The 21454-nt window shown below is 45.6% G+C and overlaps 1 protein-coding gene across 1 annotated transcript in view; it reads right to left on the reverse strand.

Moving 5' to 3' along the window:
• Positions 1–341: 341 nt before the first annotated feature.
• LDLR (low density lipoprotein receptor) overlaps positions 342–21454 on the reverse strand; it is a 30785-nt gene continuing 9672 nt past the window's right edge. The window contains exons 2-18 of the mRNA XM_081893988.1: positions 21309–21431; positions 18285–18407; positions 16748–17116; positions 15926–16048; positions 14694–14816; positions 12709–12828; positions 11767–11892; positions 10520–10691; positions 10081–10308; positions 8912–9030; positions 7809–7948; positions 7381–7522; positions 5886–6038; positions 4797–5009; positions 4515–4592; positions 3449–3606; positions 342–2144 (exon numbers count right to left, since the gene is read on the reverse strand). Of these exons, the coding sequence (XP_081750114.1) occupies positions 2106–2144; positions 3449–3606; positions 4515–4592; positions 4797–5009; positions 5886–6038; positions 7381–7522; positions 7809–7948; positions 8912–9030; positions 10081–10308; positions 10520–10691; positions 11767–11892; positions 12709–12828; positions 14694–14816; positions 15926–16048; positions 16748–17116; positions 18285–18407; positions 21309–21431 (2549 nt within the window). The 3' untranslated portion in view covers positions 342–2105. The remainder of the gene's footprint in view (positions 2145–3448; positions 3607–4514; positions 4593–4796; positions 5010–5885; positions 6039–7380; positions 7523–7808; positions 7949–8911; positions 9031–10080; positions 10309–10519; positions 10692–11766; positions 11893–12708; positions 12829–14693; positions 14817–15925; positions 16049–16747; positions 17117–18284; positions 18408–21308; positions 21432–21454) is intronic.

Here is a 21454-nt window from a genome sequence, read left to right on the forward strand (position 1 = left end):
CAGCGATCAAGTACAATTCGCTCAAAGCATCTATGCAGTTGTGGAGATACGAAAAGCTTCATGGAACAGTGGTTTGCCCGGAGTGAAACAAAACCGCAGTCCCTGGTTCAGACACCCATGTTCACGGCAAACCGCAAAGGTTTGGTTCACTAAGACATGCAAAACGCAGCCCCCGCGTTCAGTCCCGCTTACTTCAGATTGGGACCGAACTTTAGCTGATCACGGTTAGCTCTCCACCATCATATGCACCCATAACGGCAGAGAATCGGGGAATACCCCAACAGAGAGATGTGGGATGAGGGAATAAAGCCTAATCATCAACAACCGTAAGAAAAATAAACTTATAAATAAATAAGTCATGTATTTTATGAACATTATGTACATACAGAATGCAACGTTTTGTGCAAAGGAAATATATATCTCAAACATTATACATCATTTACATGCTCCACAATCAGAGGAAGTGGTTGGAATCTTTCACAGCTTCAGGTCAAAGGGGTTTTGAGTGCTTTTCCTTGGTATGTAGTGTGCTGTCCCCTCCGTCAAAGGAAGGGAACTAGATGTGTCAGGCCAAGAAAATAAAGTTGCCATTTGTTATCCTAGGATAGCAGGGTAAGCGGGTATTTGCTGCTTGTTCATTACTGAATTTAGGACGGACTGGAGCTGCGGCAGACATTTGGAATTTACACTGATTCTACTTCCTTGAAAATGTAAAGATCCTTCATTAGGTTAACGGTAGCTAAAGAGCACACCATGAGCTCAAATTCAGCCCACCTTAGAACATGTGGCAACCTGGCGCTTCCATTCACAAAAGCTTAAAAAGCATCACATGCAATATATATATATATTTCAACTAAGGTGCAGAATCAGAGTTTAGTGCAACTCTAGAAGGGGGCTGGGAGTCCCATTTGGCATTTGCCTTAGTTAAGAAGCCCTTCGTTAGTAAGAGAAGGGATAACAGTATACAAAATAAGGCAAAGCTAAGGGCAAGAAATTTGTAAAAAATATACCTGGCATAGAGAGATGCAGTGATAAGGCAACTGTAAACCTGTGACGAAGGTAGAAGACACAGGAGAATGGCTTCAATTCCTGCTTTCTTGGCCAGCACAATCTATTGCCCTTTGTCCACCTGCCGAAAGGCACAAAACGGACCAGCACCGAGCAAAACGCAACAACCCCCTTTTTCCCTCCCCAAAGTCAGCCTGCTTGTCTCATTGGTTCAGTTCTTCCCCCCTCTCTCACCCTCCTGGCAACACGTGACAAGAGAGCCAAAAGAAAGGAATCAAGTGCAAATACGGAAAATGCAAGGTTACAAAGCTACACGGGTCGCAAAGAGAAACGAGAAGAAATCAAACGAAAGTGGCGAGGGAAGGCTGAGAGAGATCTAGCAGCTCAGGGCCCACAGAGGGATCCAGGACACCTCCACGTTGTCCTTCCTTTCTTTGGACGTTAAGAGGGCAAAAGTCACTGTTTCTTCTTTGCGGCACGGATGGCAAAATCCACTCTTTAAAATTTTCCCCAGTCTAGCTTGGGAGAAAGGGACCCAGCGGCTCACGAAGGCAAGGCGAGTTCTCAGCAAAGGCTCATGTTCCCGATTCCCTTCCAAGCTTGCTTCATGCCAGCCTGTCAGGCCTTTGGAGAGAAAAGGGCCAGGCACAACGGTCAGCTTGCGAAGAGGACCCCGAGACACCCAGGTGTGCATCCAGAGAACAGCCACTGCCTTTGTCAAGTTACCGTCCTTCACGTGCATGAAAAAATAGTAATAAGTGACCCTGCCCAGATTAAAAATGAGACTCAGAGGACAGCAGACGTTATCAGTGCCGTGGCAGCACTGGATACAACAATAAATATATCGAAACATAAAAACTCAACAAAGTGGCCCTGGTTCGTCTGCTCTGTCCTGTAAAGACAGTTGCTGACCGACGTACAGTTTCTTCCTTTTAAAAAAGGGAAAGGTGAGGGGCTGAGGAAGGGAAAGGTCCATCGAGTCACTGGGGAAGTGGCGTCTGACGGCTGAGAGACAACGGAAGCCAGGGCATGCGTGATCTCCCAGAAAAGCAGCAGCAAAAGTCTGGAGAGAGGCACTTGGAGGCGTTGAGGTGGGCTCACGCTGTGGTGTCGTCTTCCAGGCTGACCATTTGTCTCTGTTGGGGAAGAGAGATTGGAAAGGAAGTTACTCAAAGGGTTTAGCTAGGTGGAACAACCGTAGAAGCCAAAATGTCCTAATTAGGGATAAAAAGTGAGCCTTCCAGCCGATTGAGGAGAGAAACAGGAACCAACCTACTCAAGAAGACAGCGTTCAGTGTTTTGCGGTCTCTCAAAAGAGTCATCTTGTAGTAAGGTTAAAGCTTACTGGGAAATGATATACAGACGTACCTTGGAAGTCAATCGGAATTTGTTCCGGACATCTGTTTGACTTCCAGAATGTTTGGGAAGCAAGGCGCGGCTTCTGATTGGCTGCAGGAAGCTCCTGCAGCCAATCGGAACCAGCGGAAGTCGTGCCGGACTTTCGAGTTCCAAATAAAATTCGAAAACCGGAACAATCCCTTCCAGTTTCCGATCGGGAGCCAAAACATTCAGCAACTAAGCCGTTTGATTTCTAAGGTATGACTGTACAATGAATTGAAAAGAATGTTCAAAATAACTTTCATAAAAAAACAACAACCAGAAACAACTGTTGGGAGTTATAGGGACAGAGCTACCTAAATTGTATAGAAATGTCTTTATGTATGCTACTACAGCAGCAAGAATGCTACTTGCTTGAAAGTGGAAAAAAGCAGAAGTCCCAGTAAAGGAAGAATGGATACAAAAACTTATGGAATATGCAGAAATGGCGACGAAACTTACCAGAAGACTAAGAAATCAAGATAACAAAAATCTTTTTATAAAAGAATGGAAATAGCTTATTGAATATTTACAGATAAATTGTAAGCAGATAAAAGCATTAGAAGGATTATTGTAATAACCTGCAGTTTCTTAAGAGTGTAGATAATTAAACAAGCAAGTTAAATGAATTTGGATATGCAGAAGATATTTTTAAAAATAAATTTAAGGAACCGCAGAAAGAAGGGGAAGGAAGTTAAACTCTGAAATCTTAAGTTGATTGTAAAACTAATGAAATGTATAAACTTGAAAAGTATAAATTAAAAAGTTTTTTTAAAAGAGCAGGGGGGGAAAGGAGTCATCTTGCCAGACCCAGAAAATTCATATTATGGATTTATACAAACAATGAGCACTCGTGCTACTTTTGCACGAGACCTTTCCTGAAGGGTACTGTTCTTCACTATTACCACGGTCAACCATGGCAGGAAGGAATGGGGCCAGGAGGGCTTCAGGAGAGGGGCAGGATGAGAATGACTTGGGACCCCCACTAATATCAAAGAACACAAAGCACCCACCAGCAGTACAGAAAACTGCAAAGTTCCCACCATTCTGAATGTCAGCTTACCGATGGGTATGTGTACCCTTCCTGGCTCCGACAAATGTGAACCTCGTCCTCCGTCGTTTTCTGATAGACAGGGTTGTCAAAATTGATGCTGTTGATGTTCCTCAGGCGCCAGTTCTTCCAAACAAGGAAACCCCCAAAGGAGATTAAACAAATCAGCACTGAAAAAAAGAAATCCCAGAAGGCAGGAGGTTATTTTAAACCAACTTCTCCTAACTGCTCGGGAGACCACTGGGGACAATGGTGAATATAGCACTATCTATGTTCGCGGGGCTTTACAAAGAACGTATGACAGGCCTGTATCCCAAAAGGCTTACAATCTAAGTATGCTATACCGTATACACACACCTGAGAAATTAATGAATAAAATATGCACCATGACTTATTTGCTACACCAATACAGTCACACCTCAGGTTACGGCTGCTTCAAGTAGCATTTTTTTGGGTTGCAGACTGCCGAAACCCGGAAGTACCGGAACAGGTTATTTCCGGGTTTCGGCGGTCACGCATGCGCAGAAGCCCTAAATCGCGCTTTGCACATGGGCAGAAGCACCAAATTGCAACCCGTGCATGCACAGACATGGGTTGCGAACGTGCATCCCGCATGGATCAGGTTCGCAACCTGAGTGTCCACTGTATTATATTTAGTTCAAGAGCATCCTGAGAAGGACTACTGATCTGGGCTTCTGCCTTGCCCGCAACTATTATTACTTATTATTATTATTCTTGTTACTATTATGATTACTATTACACTGATTGATTGAATTTATATACCACCCTATGGCAGGGTTCACAGAATAAAAACAAGATATAAAACCACAAAATTAATAATAAAAATAAAAACAGCAACCCAATACCTTCCCCCCCACACAAACATTTTAAATCTGAAGAAATGTGCATGCACATGAAAGCTTATACCAAGAACAAACTTAGCTGGTCTCTAAGGTGCTACTGGATAATTGTTTTAATTTTTTAATATATTTTGACATTTTAAAAGGGTATAGGATGTAAATCAGATCAACCCAAGGCCTGGTTAAAAAGGAACGCTTCTGCCTGGCGAGGAACTTACCCAGTGGTAGGACAATTGAGAGCGCTGGGGGACCCCCTTGCCTTGCACCGTCCGTTTCAGCAGCAATTCCGTTTCGTGCTGGGGAATAGAGGAAACTTAAAATTAAGCCCTCTCCAGTCTGGAATATTGCTAAAGATGCAGAGGGGAAGGAGGGGGCAACAGGAGAGGAGGAGGAGGAGGAGAACTTGCACCCAACTTAAGTTTTCCTATGTGCACAGCACTTTGCACTTAGATGCAAAGGAGCCTTAACAAGAGTGTCACACACTCGGTGTAGGCGCTTACCTTGCTGCGACAGGGTGACCATCGGAGGCGTGGTACGCTCAGAGATGCCTGGGATGAGTTTGCTCAGAACGGTGGGGGCAGCGGCAGGCAGGCGTTCAGTTTCATGCCTGGGGGCACCGGTTGTGGCGAGCAGCCGGCCCAAAGGTGTGGTTCTCGAGGGAGGCTGCCGAGTTGTTGTGGCTGCAACGGAAGCAGGAGCCTCGGGAACAGTGTCTGGGTGGCGGAGACAACAACATATCAATTATCTCTCCAAATAAACACTTTTGCAGTCGTACCTTGGATCCCAAACGCCCTGGAACTCAGGACGTTTTGGGACTTGAATGCCGCAAACCCGGAAGAGATTGTTCCAGTTTGTGAATGTTCTTTTGGAACCCAGAGCTCCCGGCAGCCAATCAGAAGCTGCGATTTAGTTTTCGAACATTTTGGAAGTTTAATGGACTTCCAGAAAGCCACTCCCGTCCCTAAGGAGGGGGTGGGGTTGCGGGCTCACGGCCCCTACTACAATCTCGCGGGGCTTGCGTCAGCCCCGCGGGACTCAGGGATTCCCCCAGCTCATGAATATTCATCACCCACAGTGCCAGCCAATTGGATGGCGCTGTGGGCGGGCTTGCCAGGTGCACTTAAGGTCAGGGCAGCCCTGGCTCACCCTCTTTTCTCTCCTGCAGAAGCCGCGGTTTGGAAGTTTAATGGACTTCCAGAAAGGATTCCGTTTGACTTCCAAGGTACGACTATACTCGTTTTGTGGAAAAGGGGGTACAGTCGTACCTTAAATATGTTTTCAGGTTACGCTCCGCGGCGACCCGGAAGTAACGGAATGCGTTACTTCCAGGTTTCGCTGCTCGCGCAGACGCTCAAAATGGCGTCACGTGCATGCGCAAAAGCAGAGAATTGCGACGACGCAGGTTGCGTTCACTTCGGGATGTGAACGGGGCTCCAGAACGGATGCTGTTCACATCCAGAGGCACCACTGTAGTCTGTCTGTCTGTCTGTCTCTCTCTCTCTCACACACACACACACAGATTGAGTTTGTACCCCAGCTGCCAGCTGCTCACTGCACAAAGGCTTGCTTCACCCATTTTGCCTGCTTACCTGTGCTGCAACTTCTCATGTCTGCGGCCAGGTGCATGCCATCAGGACAGGCACAGGTGTACTTGGCGGAGTGAGCAGTGATTTGCGGGGCAGGGAGACAGAGGTATTGGCAGCCTCCATTGGGAGTTCCGTTCTTCTCACACCAGTTGACACCTGTTAAAAGGGAGGAAAAAGAGGTTGTACAAAGGAGACTCGGGATGGCACAAATGCCTGTGCAAGTCTTCACCTTCACGAATACAGGAGGAATTCAAGGGGAGCCAGAGGTTATCCTCACTAAATGGCATCTCAAACTGTCAGGCGGCAGATGAACCAACCACCCACAGCAGGTGGCCAGGAATGGACAAGACAAGGAAAAGTCCTTACCATATGCTTTAATTCATTATAACCTTGATCAAAACCTTGATTTAAAAATGCCTTAGAACATATAATGTCAGGGTGCCCTCAACAACTAGTGAAACACGGATGGGGCAGATATTCAGCCTCCATAATCATTTTTTAAAAAGCATGAAAACACAGAGAGGGGCTTGTGAACGCAGCTTCTTGGAATAATGGCATTGCTCCGAATAAATCTCTACCCCCTCCGTCTCTCCCACTTCCTCATGAGTCGTTGCTACGGGTGCTACTACGTGCCCTCTGCCTTTGAGCTCTTTGCTCTCCTACTTTCAAGGCACACCATGCTCTAGGAGAGGAGGGGTCTGGAATGCTTTCTAAAGACAGTGAGTCCATCAGCTGTCGCTCCCCTAGTGCTTCTTCTTCTTCCTCCTCCTCTCCCATTATTTCCCAGCTTCCCCCTCACCTGCCTCCGAGCTGAGACCTCCCTTAAACCCCTGCTGTAATTTTAAACTGTCCCCTTCTCTGGAAGGGTCAAGCTGGGGAGGCGGCCTCCACTGGTCCTCTTCTGCCCAGTCCGTGACACAAACACTGCACCTTCCCACCCAGTGGGAGTCCTCCAAGACAGAGCAAAAACCACACCTGCTAATAGCGATGGGGCGGAAGCTGTCTAAAGCAGCGGTTCTCAACCTGTGGGTCCCCAGATGTTGTTGGACTACAACTCCCATCATCCCTGAACTCTGGCCTTGCTAGCTAGGGGTGATGGGAGTTGTAGTCCAACAACATCTGGGGACCCACGGGTTGAGAAAGGCCGGTCTAAAGGGCTCTCCTTTTTTGGCAGATGAGCAGAGATGGAGTGAAGCTGGCCAAGGGCTGGAGGTAGATGCTGCCGCCCAGAAAGGAATTGAGAAAGACCACTTAAATAGCCCTGTCTTCTGCAGGAAGTGGAAGAAAAAGCCCGTAAATGGCTGTTCTCCTCTCCTGCAGGAAAATAAGGGGTTTCCCTGGCGGCAGAGTGCAGCGTGCTAAACTGCTTATCGTCGGCATAAGCGCCGCCCTCACCTGACAGCCCAAAAAGCACAAGGCAAAAGAAAAAAGGTTGGGGAAGAGAGAGAAAAAACACATTTAGGGGTGCAACAGCAGGAAGGCGGTCATGATCAAATACCTTTGGGCTGCCGTACAGAATGAAACAACGTCAGATCCTGGGGTGAATACAGGTCCCCTGCCACCTTGACGATATCGGAGCCGGTCAGGCGGTTGGCGCTGAAAATGGCTTCGTTCATGACATCTGTCCAGAACACTTTATCCTGGGTGAAGATTCAGTGATTTGTTTTTAAATGGGTTTTTTTTTGGTTTTCAACAGTAACACTGTGAACATAACCCCCGCAAAGCAACACATGGGTAACATATTATTGGATTGCCAACTCAAAAAGTAACACTAAGATACATGCACAATAGGTTTACAGATTAATTAGTCCTCTCCATAGAGATGCATGTGCTATAGGGAGTTGCAGTAACTGTGCTGCCTTATTGATGTGATCAATAAACAAAGACCACATGTCTAAAATGAGGCCATTTCTGAACCTGCCTCACCTCAAAGACTGTGATGGCAAAAGGATGAGCCAGCTTGTCCTCATTCACAAGGATGGTCTTTCTGTTTCTCCCATTCACATCTATGCTGGAGATGGAGTGGAGCTTCGAGTCTACCCAGTAGAGGCGCTGGTTGGCCAGATCTAAAGGCAGAAGGTGTCAGAAGTGTCACATGACCAGAGGAACACACCCTTCCATTCATATGAAAGGGAGCAAGCCAAGCATAAAGGTAGTTCAGAACAGAGAACAAGACACACTGGCCAAGAGGCGTTGTAAGTTAGCACTGTATCCCCAAACGCCTTTGCTTCTTGCAACAAACTACAGCATACAGCTTTCAGATGAGAAGGGTTCCCTCCAAATCAGACTGCTCTGCTTTATTTAGACCCAAGGGCCAGCCCATTCCCAAGATGATGTTCTTGGCTTTTGGTCTGCTGGATTTCAGAAACATTTTACCCTAACAATTTCTCAAGGGCGCTTTTGGTTACTTGCCATTGTTCAGAACTCTGCCCCTCAAAAGCCAGGCCTACAAGGGGAAAACGGGTGATTATCTGCACTCAAAAACCTAACTGATCACCTTTATGACCTTTACTTTTAACAACTATATACAGTGGCACCTCGGGTTAAGAACTTAATTCGTTCTGGAGGTCCGTTCTTAACCTGGATCTGTTCTTAACCTGAGGTACCACTTTAGCTAATGGGGCCTCCTGCTGCCGCCGCACAATTTCTGTTCTCATCCTGAAGCAAGGTTCTTAACCGTGGTACTATTTCTGGGTTAGCGGAGTCTGCAACCTGAAGCTTCTGTAAACCAAGGTACCACTGGTACCTGGCCCCTGTGTTTATGAATGAACTCCCTGACTGCATCACTACAACTGAGTCAGGGAGGATGACAGCACCGCCTAGCACTGGGATGTTAATCCAACCGCAAATGTGTTGCCTAAGAGAGCGAATTTTGTAGCAGCACAGAAGCAGGGAGAGAGAGAGATCAGTCTCAAACAAGCCCCACATTTGAACGAAAAAGCAAGTCCCTTTGGATCGAAAGCCAACAGAGCCTCGTCTTCCTCCAGCCTGCTCTTGTTATTGTCTTCCCTGAGCTATGCAGAGCTTACCTAGAGTTATTCCGTTAGGCCAAAGAATGCCTTCTTTCACCAGGGGAAAGCTGTCCACCCCATTCAGACCACTTTTGGCAATTTTCGCAGACGTGCCCCAGTCAGCCCAGTACATAAACCTAACATGAGGAGAAGGGAGAAACAAACACAATTTAAGCCAAGTCTCGCCGAGCAACATTGTCCTTGGGGGAGTTGACCCTAAGCCCTTTCTCCTCAATGGACAGCACGCCTGGCAAAGTCCCCCCCCCTTTTATACAACTTTATTTGGTTTTTCAAATTAACATTATACAGAGATATATCAAACATAATAAAAACAAGATTCCTAGGACTCTTCTGGACTTCCATCCTCCCCTTTGTGGGTTCTGTTATTAATCATTTCCTCCCGCATCTTATATAATACTCCAAATCCTTTACCTCTTCCATTATGTCCATAATTCACCCTTATAAACTACAAGTGTTCTTCCAATCCTACAAACGATTTTAACTGTTTACAATGGTCTTTAAGATAAGTTATAAATTTTCCCCATTCCTTATTAAAATTTTGGTGTTCCTGATTTCTAACTCTTCCAGTCATTTAAGCCACTTCAGCATAGTCTATCAACTTCATCTGCCATTCTTCTCTGATAGGGACTTTATCTTCTTTCCATCTCTGGGCACTATTCTTTTAAAGTCAACATTGCCCTAAAACGTTGTCAGATCCACTGAGCTATCTTTGTATAGTCAGACCACTGGCCCATCCAGTTCGGCGTTGTCTGTGTTAGGCATGGGGACCTGAGGAGTCCTCCAGATGTTATTGGATTCCCCAAATCTCATCAGCCCTAGACAGCATGGCTAAGAACCAAATAGTATGGGAATTGTAGACTTGTAACATCTGCAGAGCCAAAGGTTTTCCATCCTTTCTCTAAAACCCTGGGCAGTGAAAACACGAGTCTTTTCTCCGCCTAATCTGGAGATGCCAAGGATTGGATCTGGGATTTTTTGCACGCAAAGAACGTACATTGACCATTCCCCCTTACTAATCCACTGCTGAGGTCCCATCTCAAAGGTCAGCCTCATTCACACATATCTTTTGCCTCTCGCTAGGGCATGTCCCTAGAAACAAGAGCCCGGTTCCTCAACAGACTGGCAAATCCTCGCAGCGTCTCCAAACTATTTAGGGTGGCACATACCCGTGGACTGGATCCACCACGATGGCACACGGCTTGGCGTCAACTTCCTTGATCAGAGTCCTCCTCCTCAAGCCTTCACTGCTGGCCACGGAGATCGTGCCCAGGGCAGAGTCAGCCCAGTAGATGTTGCTGTGCACCCAGTCCACAGCGAGGCCATCTGGGTATTTGATCCCGCTGTCAATCACGGTGGCATGGTGAGAGTGGTTGTCTGCTTTGTCTATTGGAGTGCTGGAGGCATCACAAAGAAGAATCCCCATTGAAATGAAGGAAGGAGAGAGACGGGGTCATACATCATGGGCTGCAGGATTCCATACAGGACTGGTTTTCTCCAAGTAGTTGTGTTTTGGATCACATCTGTGCCCAGATGCGATTTAAAACGCAAATACTACTGAGCCCTGCCAGTTCCAGCCCGCAGTGCACACATTTCATCTATTTTTACCTGTATATTTTTTTCTGGGAGCTGTCAGACCAGTAGAGTTTGTTGTTGGCTATTTCCATATCTAAAGCCACCGCGTTTTTGAGACGGGGGATAAGGCTGCTGTACTCGCTGCGGTCGAGAGTCATCTTCCTGACCTCATGGCGATTGGTGAAGAAGAGATATGCAATGGTGCCTGGGGAAAGGAGCAAGAAAAGGGATATTGGGAACTCTGTGGCTTTTAAACCTGCTCTCTCAGCTTCGAGAAAGCAACTAAGCAGATCAAAAGGTCTCCAGGAAGAATTATTACAATTCAATAAGTGGATTTTCCCAGCGTCCAAAGTTCACTAAATAAATAGTTGTTTACTACACATTCCAACTGCCCATGCACTCAAGTCATTTCACAAGTCAGGGTGGATAAAGATTGTTTTTTTATTGGATTTTATTAAATTTAAATCAGATTTTTTAAAATTTAAATCGGATTTTTAAGATAAAATGCTTTTGGAGGAAAAATCTTTCTAAAGATAGTTTTCTATTTAAGTTACATTATAGTTCAAAGGCTATTCATCAGGAAATAAGGATTTGTTTTAAGGTTTTCATGTGTGCTAAAACTAGTCTAAGGTGTGTTTTTTTAAAAAAAAAACTGTTTAACTACATCACTTAACAAACATTGATACATATGCTATAATGTTATTGTTTTAGTTAAATAAATTGTATAAATTGTTATTAAGGAAATGATTGTTTTTCTCCTGCCAATAAAGTACAGCATAAAGGTTGTCCAAATATAAACAGTTAACTTACTAAACCTCACAATAATTTCATAATTATCTGTATATGTATTTCTAACAGTATAACCAAGTCAGTAATGTTTGCTATAACTGCAAAAACCACTCTGAAAATTTATTATTCCAAAAATGAAACATTCCATCTGGTTGTGAATATTAAGATTATACCAGCAAGAATGTCTTTCTGTAAAAAAAGATTTAAATCAAGTCTTACTGACTAGTGATTTACATCAATTTGATTTAAATCAAACCCACCCTGTCACAAGTTAAAAAAGCACCTTACACTATAATGGACCTAATAAAAAGGAAGGGGGGAGGAAAAGAAGTAAATTCAGGTCCCCAATATTACATTAAAAAGGAAGGAACTGCAAAAATAAGATTCTGGGGCTGGACGTATTCCCAGGGGAAGGACGGCTCCTGCAGGTACCCTAACTTTTTTGCCATGGTTACAGTAATACTCTAGTGTAGAACACGCCCAAGACTTACCAATGGCTTTGCAGGCCTTTGTGGTAGGGTCAATCTGATAGCCTTCATTACATTCACACTTATAGCTTCCTTTCAAGTTCACACAGATTTGGCTACAGGTATCAGGGTTGAGACACTCATCGATATCTAGGAAAATCAAGAGGATGATACTCATCGCCTGAAGTCAGTAACGTACGACAATACATTTGGTCTCCGAGGCTCAAGTAAGTTTTCTCTACTGCGGCCAACCTGCTACTTGCCTGGAACCTCCCAAACAAAGAGGAGCAGGAAGTATCCCATAATGGTCTTGGACTTTGAACTACTCAGATTTTTCCCACAGCGGCCACCACAAGAAGCATCAGCCTACAGTTCCATGACCAGGTCTATGGGATTCAACTTGACAGGGCGCAAATAAACATTTTATCAAGTGACCGAGTTTGTTGCCTATGTGTAAGGGGAGAAAGGCACATTTGATTGTATCTTGCCTGCCTTTTTCTTACAGAGATGGGACAACGCAAGGCTTTGCCAACGGCATGCTCATCTACAACTTCAGAAGCCACAATCGCAGACATCCTTTCGGAAAGGCCAAGTTTTTCAACCTGGGACTGTGGCTTCAGCTGGATGGACTTGGCCAGATCACCAAGCCTTGCTTTTCCCAAAGAAAACATATCACGAGAAACATAGTAACCTCCCTGACTCCCATTAACTTTCAACCAGATATGAATTGCCGTATTTTTCCGTGTATAAGACGCCCCCAAGTATAAGACACGCCCTATTTGGTGGGGACTCCAAATTAAGAAAACACTCCTCAGCACTACCCGTGTATAAGACGAGCCCCAATTTTAAACCTTATTTTTTGGTTAAAAAAAAACCCTAGTCTTAAACACGGAAAAATACAGTAATTTAGAGGTGCATTAAGAAAGTTTTGTGTTGTGGAAAGAGGAAGAAAACTTTCCCATTTACCTTCACATTTTCTTTGGTTAATCAGCTGGAATCCTTCAGGGCATAAACACTCGTACCCAATTTTGAGATCGTTGCATATGTGGGAGCAACCGCCCTTATTATCCAAACATTCATTTGTTCCTGGAAGGGGATAACAAAGAGCTTATAACGATACTATTCTTAGAGAATGAATGAATGAATGAATCTTTATTTGCGTCAGCCATCTGCCCTAGCAAGAAAACAACAATACAATATACAAAAAATAGAAATAAAAAGTCAATGATATAAAATACATTTTGGGGTTTTGAATCAATAGTCAAATACTGGATCTTATTCTGATTGCCCCAGCTAAAAACCTTGCAACCTTTGCTGTCATCTGCTCATCTTGATCCGCCAAGAGAAAGGACACTGTGGCAGTGGCTGGGTGACCCAGAATGGACAATAAAAGAGGGGTGATAATCTTATTCCTCAAGTCTTTATAAAGAGTGCAAGCCAGAAGGGTATGCGCCACCAATTCAGGACTGCCATCTCCACAGGGACATAAGTATTTTGTGTAGAATCTGTTGGAATCGTCCCTCTAATATTCTTAGAGAAATTGCTTACAGTCCTAACAAGACTTGTATAAAAAAAAGAATATTGACACTCCCCCCAAAAAAAAGATTAATCAAAGAATGCCATTTACGCAAAGGCCTCCCATCAGTGAGCATTTACGCTGGGTTAGGTAGGGTGGACCTTGTATACTGCAAGAACTTCAAGTTATTACAAATTCAAATAAAATGTATATGGATTATTTTTAAAAAATTGATTGATATTATTGTTTCTAATTTGCATTTTATTTAACAGTTGTACTCAGTTGATCACATGAGATGTTGTGAATCACTTTGGGCACAATTTTGAGGAAAAGTGGCGTGCAAATAAACACACGATGATAAGTGTCAAAGACCAATAAAGAAGATTGCATTGCAAATTTTGCTTCTGCCATGAGCTTGCTGGCGGTGGATGGGGAAAGCCATCACATCTAAAATATGGGGCTTGTAACAGGCTTGCGGTGAGGATTTCTGGCGCGAAGCACGTACATTTTGCAATCGTGTCCCCATTTTCAGGGAGCTGCACCTCCGTGCTCAGCCTGGCAATTCCATGCTGTCTCTTGCAGAAATAGGAGCTCTAGAACTTCAAGTTACTTAAGATGTGCTACACTGGTCTTCCAACTTGGGGCTTCCCCTTGGGATCCTCCTGCAGATTTAAAAACTGCTGGGAAGGGTGAAGATTACCCTATCAGAGGCAACTTAGCAATTCATCACCAGAACTATCTCCAAGGATAGGCAAATCCGAACTGGCAACACCGAAGAATGCCTGTGGATCTAGACATTTCTTTTAAAAATGCTGCAAAGATGTCTTTTTTAAAAAATAGAGAGAATTTGCCCTTAGCTCACCATCGCTATCTAGTGTCACATTTGTATAATGCACTTAAAAAAGTAAAGGACCCCTGGACGGTTAAGTCCAGTTAAAGGCGACTATGGGGTTGCGGCGCTCATCTTGCTTTCAGGCTAAGGGAGCTGGCGTTTGTCTGCAGACAGCTTTCCGGGTCATGTGGCCAGCAGGACTAAACTGCTTCTGGTGCAACTGAACACCGTGATGGAAACCAGAACGTACAGAAACACCTTTACCTTCCTGCCACAGTGGTACCTATTTATCTACTTGCGTTGGTATGCTTTTGAACTGCTAGGTTGGCAGGAGCTGGGACAGAGCAACGAGAGCTCACTCTGTCGTGGGGATTTGAACTGCCTACCTTCTGATCGGCAAGCCCAAGAGGCTCAGTGGTTTAGACCACAGTGCCAACCACGTCCCACATAATTTGCAGTTGTATAGCCAAGTCCCAGATGTATGGCAATACATCACTTTCATAGAATTGCAGTGTTGGAAGGGACCTGAAAGTCCAAGCCAGAGGAGATGCAAGGCAGCCTTCTTACAGCACACCAACAGAGACAAGTATTAAAAATTCTTACGGCACTCCTTGAGGGGCTCATCCGACCAATCCCTGCAGTCTTTCTTCGCATTGCAGACCTTGTCCATCGTGATACATTCTCCAGAATGGCACTTGAATATGTTTGGTCCTTCACAGGTTGTCACTGTTACAAAATTTAAAAAGCACCTTTTTAATTCCGTCATTGCAATTCAGACCAATTTCCTTTTCAGTAGCTACTGTAGCTTGAGGTAGGGTCTAGGAAAGCTTACAACACTGGCTTGGGAATAAGCCCCATGGAACTGAGTGAGCCAAGAAGGATATACAGGGTCTTGGGCAGTCAATCCTTCAAAACGCACCCCACCTTCCCTCTGGGTTGCTGAGCTAGTGTTGGCTTTCAGACCGCAGCAAAGTCTTCCCTTCTTCACAGGGAAGAAATAAGAACCTAACAGGGGAAAGCTTTGCAAGAAGGGCGGCAGTTCTGAAATCCTACTTTTATATCTAGTTGTTTCAGAGTGCAATCCTAGCGTTTTCTACTCAGAAATAAGTCCAGTATAACTCAAGCGGCCTTACTCCCAAGCAAACAGGTTTAGGATTGCAGCAATTCTGCAAGTAAGCTCCGTTAAACACACTATGGCTTGCTTCCACGTAAGCATGAAAAGGCTGGGGCTGCAAATAGTCTGTCCTGTTTATTTCCATGTTCTGCAACTCGATCCTAAGCTTGTATATTGGGAAGCAAGCTTAAATGCCTAGAATACAGCTGACTTTCGATATAAGCACAGGGCCTGTTGCCTTAGGATCACTGCTGAGACCTACAGGTGAGAAGACAACAGTCCAATGAAGCCCTAACTGGTTCCTAAGTCCAACAGTTAAAACATTTTACACAGCAGTGCAGCTCTCGAACTGTTAATGTTGAAACCTGCTGCTGCTTGCTATTAAATGACTTTCTGGGGGTTATTTTTGTCCCACTAATGCCACCATAACGTAAATGGCACCATCCCATTTAAGCAGACAGAAATCTTATGGAGATTTCTCGACAGTCACTGGGCAAACAAGAGAATATGAGCAGATTAAAGGATCTTTAATTCAACAGGAAGAATTTTTAAACTAAGAGCCGGGATTAATAAACTGTGTAAAACATCTTAATTTAAATGGGGGGGGGGGAGTTTAGATCTCATTTTAAGGGTGTGGCCTATAATCGGGTCTATGTAGTAGTTGTCACAAGCCAGGCTTCAGATCTGCCCTAGGCCCACAAAACCTGCTTGGGTTACATACCGTTGACACAGCCAACCTCGTCACTCCTGTCTTTGCAGTCAATCTCCTTGTTACACTGCAGGCTCCCATGGATGCAAGTACCATCATTGCACTGAAATTCATCTGGGCGGCATGTGACTTTAGCTGGGGGGGGGGGAGAAGCAGAGACTTAGAGAGAGCACCACTATGCTGAGATTTTAATCACCTAACAGCCTAACTCTTCACAGTGTAGAGTTTAATACGATTCCACGTCACAATAGCTGCCCATGTTGTGAAAGACACCCCAACAGCATACGTACTGCTGGCCCTAACTGTGAGCATCAGTGAGCAGAAAGCAGTAAACGCCACCACTGTACCAAGTGCAAAATGATGCACATCCACCTTAACCTCTCATTTATCCCCTACAACAATTCAAAGTGTTGGTGCTGACCTTTAAAGCCCTAAACCCAGTATACCTGAAGGAGCGTCCCCACCCCTATCATTTAGCCCGGACACTGAGGTTCAGCTCCGAGGGCCTTCTGGTAGTTCCCTCACTGTGAGAAGTGAGGTTACAGGGAACCAGGCAGAGGGCCTTCTCGGTAGTGGCACCCGCCCTGTGGAACACCCTCCCACCAGATCTCAAGGAAATAAACAACTATCTGACTTTTAGAAAACATCAGAAGGCAGCCCTGTTTAGGGAAGTTTGTAATGTTTGATGTTTTATCATGTTTTTAATATTTTGTTGGGAGCTGCCCAGAGTGGCTGGGGAAACCCAGCCAGATGTGCGGGGTAATAATAATAATAATAATAATAATAATCCCTCCGGAAAGCAAATATAGGCACACTACGGTACCCAGAACTTACCACAGTCTGCCTCGTCTGAGTTGTCTGCGCAATCAAAACCCCCGTCGCACTGCCATTTCTGATGGATGCATTCGCCACTTCCGCAGTGGAACTCCAGCGGAGAGCAAGGATTGTCCTTCTCCAGCTTCCCACAGTGCTCGGGCGACTCATCTGACCCATCCTTGCAGTCCGCATCTTTATCGCAGGCCCAGAGCTTGGGAATGCACTCTGAGCTGTTGCAGTGAAACATTTCGGGGCTGCAGGTCGGGCCAGAGCAGCCTTCTTCGTCGCTGCCGTCCTCGCAGTCGCGGTCTTCGTCGCAGACAAAACTCAAAGCAATGCAGTTCCCATCTTTGCACTGGAACTCGCTGTCAGCACAATGTTTAGGGGCTGCAAGAGCAAAAGACAAGAAGGTCAAGTCATGTTCTGTGCCTGCAGGAGCATGTTGCCATTTTAAAAACAGCATGATCAATACACAAATGGCTTTTACCAAGTAACAAATGACTATTATTTATTGAATTTATATACCGCCCTATACCCTGGGGTCTCAGGGTGGTTCACAGAATAAAACCAAGATATAAAACCACAAAATACATAATAAAAATAAAAGCAACAACCCAATAGTCTCCCCCCCCCAAAAAAAAACACATTTTAAAAGGGCAAAGGATGTAAATCAGATCAACCAAAGGCCTGGTTAAAAAGGAACATTTTTGCCTGGTGCCTAAAGGTGTATGATTAAGGCGCCAGGCAAACTTCCCTGGGGAGAGCATTCCACAGATGGGGAGCCACTGCAGAGAAGGCCCTGTTCTCGTGTCGCCACCCTCCAGACCTCTCAAGGAGGAGGCACACGAAGGAGGGCCTCAGAAGATGATCTCAGGGACCAGGTAGGTTCATATGGAAAGAGACGGTTCTTGAGGTATTGCAGTCCTAACTTAGGGGCATTACAGCCTAAGCTATTCCTTTAGATCTTTCCCAACTGCCTTTCAGTTAAAATTTTCAAGGTGGTTTAAAGGGAAGGACAGTGAGGGGTGTATACAAGCTACTGCAGCTATAGGCACTAGAACAGGCTTCCTCAACCTTGGCCCTACAGCTATTTTTGGCCTACAACTCCCATGATCCCTAGCTAGCAGGACCTGTGGTTCAGGGATAATGGGAATTGTAGTCTCAAAACATCTGGAGGGCCGAGGTTGAGGAAGCCTGCACTAGAAGACAACAGATTAATCTCAATTGCTTGCCTTTGGTAGTTTTTTCTTAGTTTCAAAAAAAACCCCCCCAAAACTATTTGCCAATAAAGATTACTGGTCATGTAGGCTCTAGCTGCCAATTCAGTTACAGGAAATAGGCCTTGATGTAGAAGAACTGGTCAATTGCTTCAAATTTCAGTGTTATTGAAGCAAGGGTTTTTACAATGCTAGTCTCCAAACCCAGCCTGAATCCAGAGAGAGGAGCAGAATCTACGAGTTTTGCCCACCATTTTCCGTTCCCTTGACCCTGCCCAACACTTTGGTAAAGCTCCATTACTAACACAGAGCTGCAAAGCCCACAGAGTCCGACTTACGGCAGTTTTCTTCATCGGAGCCATTCTCACAATCAATCTGCGAGTCACACCGCCAGGACATATCAATGCACCGATTGATGCGGCCGCCACAGCTGAACTGCCCTGGCTCACAGGTCACGGACTCTGGAAAAGACAAGTCAGACGTTAAAATGCCACCTCAGTATCGCCAGCGTGGGACTGGCCTCTGTGCCTGCTCTTGCATGGATGGCACAGAGCCACCAAGCGGTTATGGGGCACTACAATGTCCGCTACAGGTCAGCCTCTGCTAGGAAGACAGAAAACCAATTGTGTCAACGGGCAAGTGCAAGCTACAGGAAGGCTGTCAAACTCACCTGTGCCAAAAGTCCAAAGCTCACATAACATGAAACAGAGTCCTCCTGCCACATCAGCACACAATTGCCAAATTCCACTTCCACCGCCATGTATTGTACATACAGTGGTACCTCTGGTTACAAACTTAATTCATTCCGGAGGTCCGTTCATGACCTGAAACCACTCTTAACCTGGGGTACCACTTTAGCTAATGGGGCTTCCCGCTGCCGCGCGATTTCTCTTCTCATCCTGGGGCAAAGTTCTTAACCCGAGGTACTACTTCCAGGTTAGTGGAGTCTGTAACCCGAAGCGTTTGTAACCCAAGGTGTTTGTAACCCGAGGTACCACTGTATTGTGACTGGGCCAGGGGCAGAAGAGAGGTGCAATTTTCTTCCTGTTGCATGCAAACACAGCAAGTGGATATATTCCCCCTATTTCTGGCATGATTTTTGCACCCTTCCTTTGGGGACTTTAAAACCCCCCACAGGACGCCCATGCATCTCCACTCAACCCTCTAATACTAAACCATCTGGGATAAAAACAAACTTTGCTGTTGTTCAGATTGATTCTGCTTTGCCTTAGGGCGTGTGCACACAACAGACAAAGCAATGTATTCATTTCTGCTCCCTTGGCAACCCCTGGACCTTGTGAATAGCTGTTTCCTAAGGAACCCATAGGGACGCGTGTGGCGCTGTGGGTTAAACCACAGAACCTAGGACTTGCCGATCTGAAGGTTGGTGGTTCGAATCCCCGTGACGGGGTGAGCTCCCATTGCTCTGTCCCAGCTCCTGCCAACCTAGTGGTTCGAAAGCGTGTCAAAGTGCAAGTAGATAAATAGGTACTGCTCAGGCGGGAAGGTAAACGGCGTTTCTGTGTGCTGCTCTGGTTTGCCAGAAGCGGCTTAGTCATGCTGGCCACATGATCTGGAAGCTGTACGGCGGTTCCCTCGGCCAATAAAGCAAGATGAGTGCCTCAACCCCAGAGTCGGCCACGACTGGACCTAATGGTCAGGGGTCCCTTTACCCTTTAAGGAACCCCTACTGCAAACAACTCCTGGCTCTGACCCAAAGTTGTCAATTCTCAAGTTCCTTGGGGGCAGCCAGGACAGGCAAACCTGAAACCACTGGAAAGGTTAACTCTTGACTTTGAGGGGGAATAGCAGGAAAATATCAGAACTGCTATGACACATAGCAGCAGCACTGTTGCATTTATAAGGAAAGCATCAATGATTGCTTGGCTCGCTCTGGACTGCAAGGGGAGGGAGAGAAAAGAAATGGCTGCCTTTCTTGTTATTCCTTCCTTATGTCTGAACAGAAGCAGGTTGCTGACCAAGAGATGCAGAGGTCATTGGAAAGACCTTTCGACACCGATCCATTTGACACAAAAAGAAGGCTTGAATCACCTGAACCAATCTCTCATGACTTTCAAGGTGCCCCAAGACACTTTGCTGTTTTGCTGCAACGGACGGGCATGGAAGCTGATCTAATAAATCCACTGTTGCTTTGAGTCAATAGCACATAGCTCACGTCTCTCAAGAATCCCTCGAATGCCCAATGGAAATCCATCTGCCTAGCATTTAAGCCATAATGTCCCATGGGTTTGAATTTTCACAGTGTGATGATGCAGGTCAAAGTGGACTCCCTAGCCACAAGGCTGCAGCCTCATATGTTGAAGTAAGTCCGTTCCAAGGCAAGGCATACGTGCCCCAGTGTGATTTAAGGTAGAAGGAAATTTTTAAAAAGGTAAAAGACCCTTGGATGGTTAAATCCAGTCAAAGGGAACTATGGGGTGCAGCGCTCATCTCGCTTTCAGGCCAAGGGAGCCGACATTTGTCCACAGACAGCTTTCCGGATCATGTGGCCAGCATGACTAAACCGCTTCTGGCGCAACGGGACACCGTGACAGAAGCCAGAGCAGATTACCTTCCTGCCGCAGTGGTACCTATTTATCTACTTGCACTGGCGTGCTTTTGAACTGCTAGGTTGGCAGGAGCTGGGACATAGCAATGGGAGCTCACCGTGTTGCGGGGATTCGAACCGCCAACCTTCCGATTGGCAAGCCCAAGGAGGCTCAGAGGTTTAGACCACAGCGCCACCCGCATTCCCAGTAAGGTAAAGCTAAGATGTATCTCCCCACACTTGGCTTTCAAAAATTCCTACTTCACCTGGCAGTTAAGTTAGTCACCCACCCTCAATCCAAGTCTTGCTTTCTTCATCTACATCCCATGGGGGTGCAGAAGAGTCTGCTCAAAGGGTTTACAGAGGTTGGAGCATGATCTACAAGACTAGAAGCCCTTAAGTGTTCCAGTATTGGCAGGGTCAAGGAAAACCCAGAGTGTTTTCCTACACACAGTTACAGATAGATAGCCGTGTTGGTCTGCCATAGTCAAAACAAAAAAAAATCTTTCCAGTAGCACCTTAAAGACCAACTAAGTTAGTTCTTGGTATGAGCTTTCGTGTGCATGCACACTTCTTCAGATACCTGAAGAAGTATCTGAAGAAAATACCTGAAGAAGTATCTGATACCTTCAGGTATCTGAAGAAGTGTGCATGCACACGAAAGCTCATACCAAGAACTAACTTAGTTGGTCTTTAAGGTGCTACTGGAAAGAATTTTTTTTGTTCCTACACACAGACAGAGGTTTTCCTTCAGCTCCCTCCTACGCAGGATGATTTGGGAGAGGGGGTGGGGAGTCAATAATAGTCAACTTACTGCAGGCATCCAAGGATTCATCAGAGCCGTCCTGGCATTCAGCCTTCCCATCACATATCCATTTGTAAGGGATGCATTCGCCATTCCCGCACTGGAACTCCCTCCTCCTACACTTCTCCACACCTGCAAGAGAGAAGCAAGCAACA

This window comes from Podarcis melisellensis (genome assembly GCF_964234715.1).
Source record: "Podarcis melisellensis genome assembly, chromosome: 17".
NCBI lineage: Eukaryota > Metazoa > Chordata > Lepidosauria > Squamata > Lacertidae > Podarcis > Podarcis melisellensis.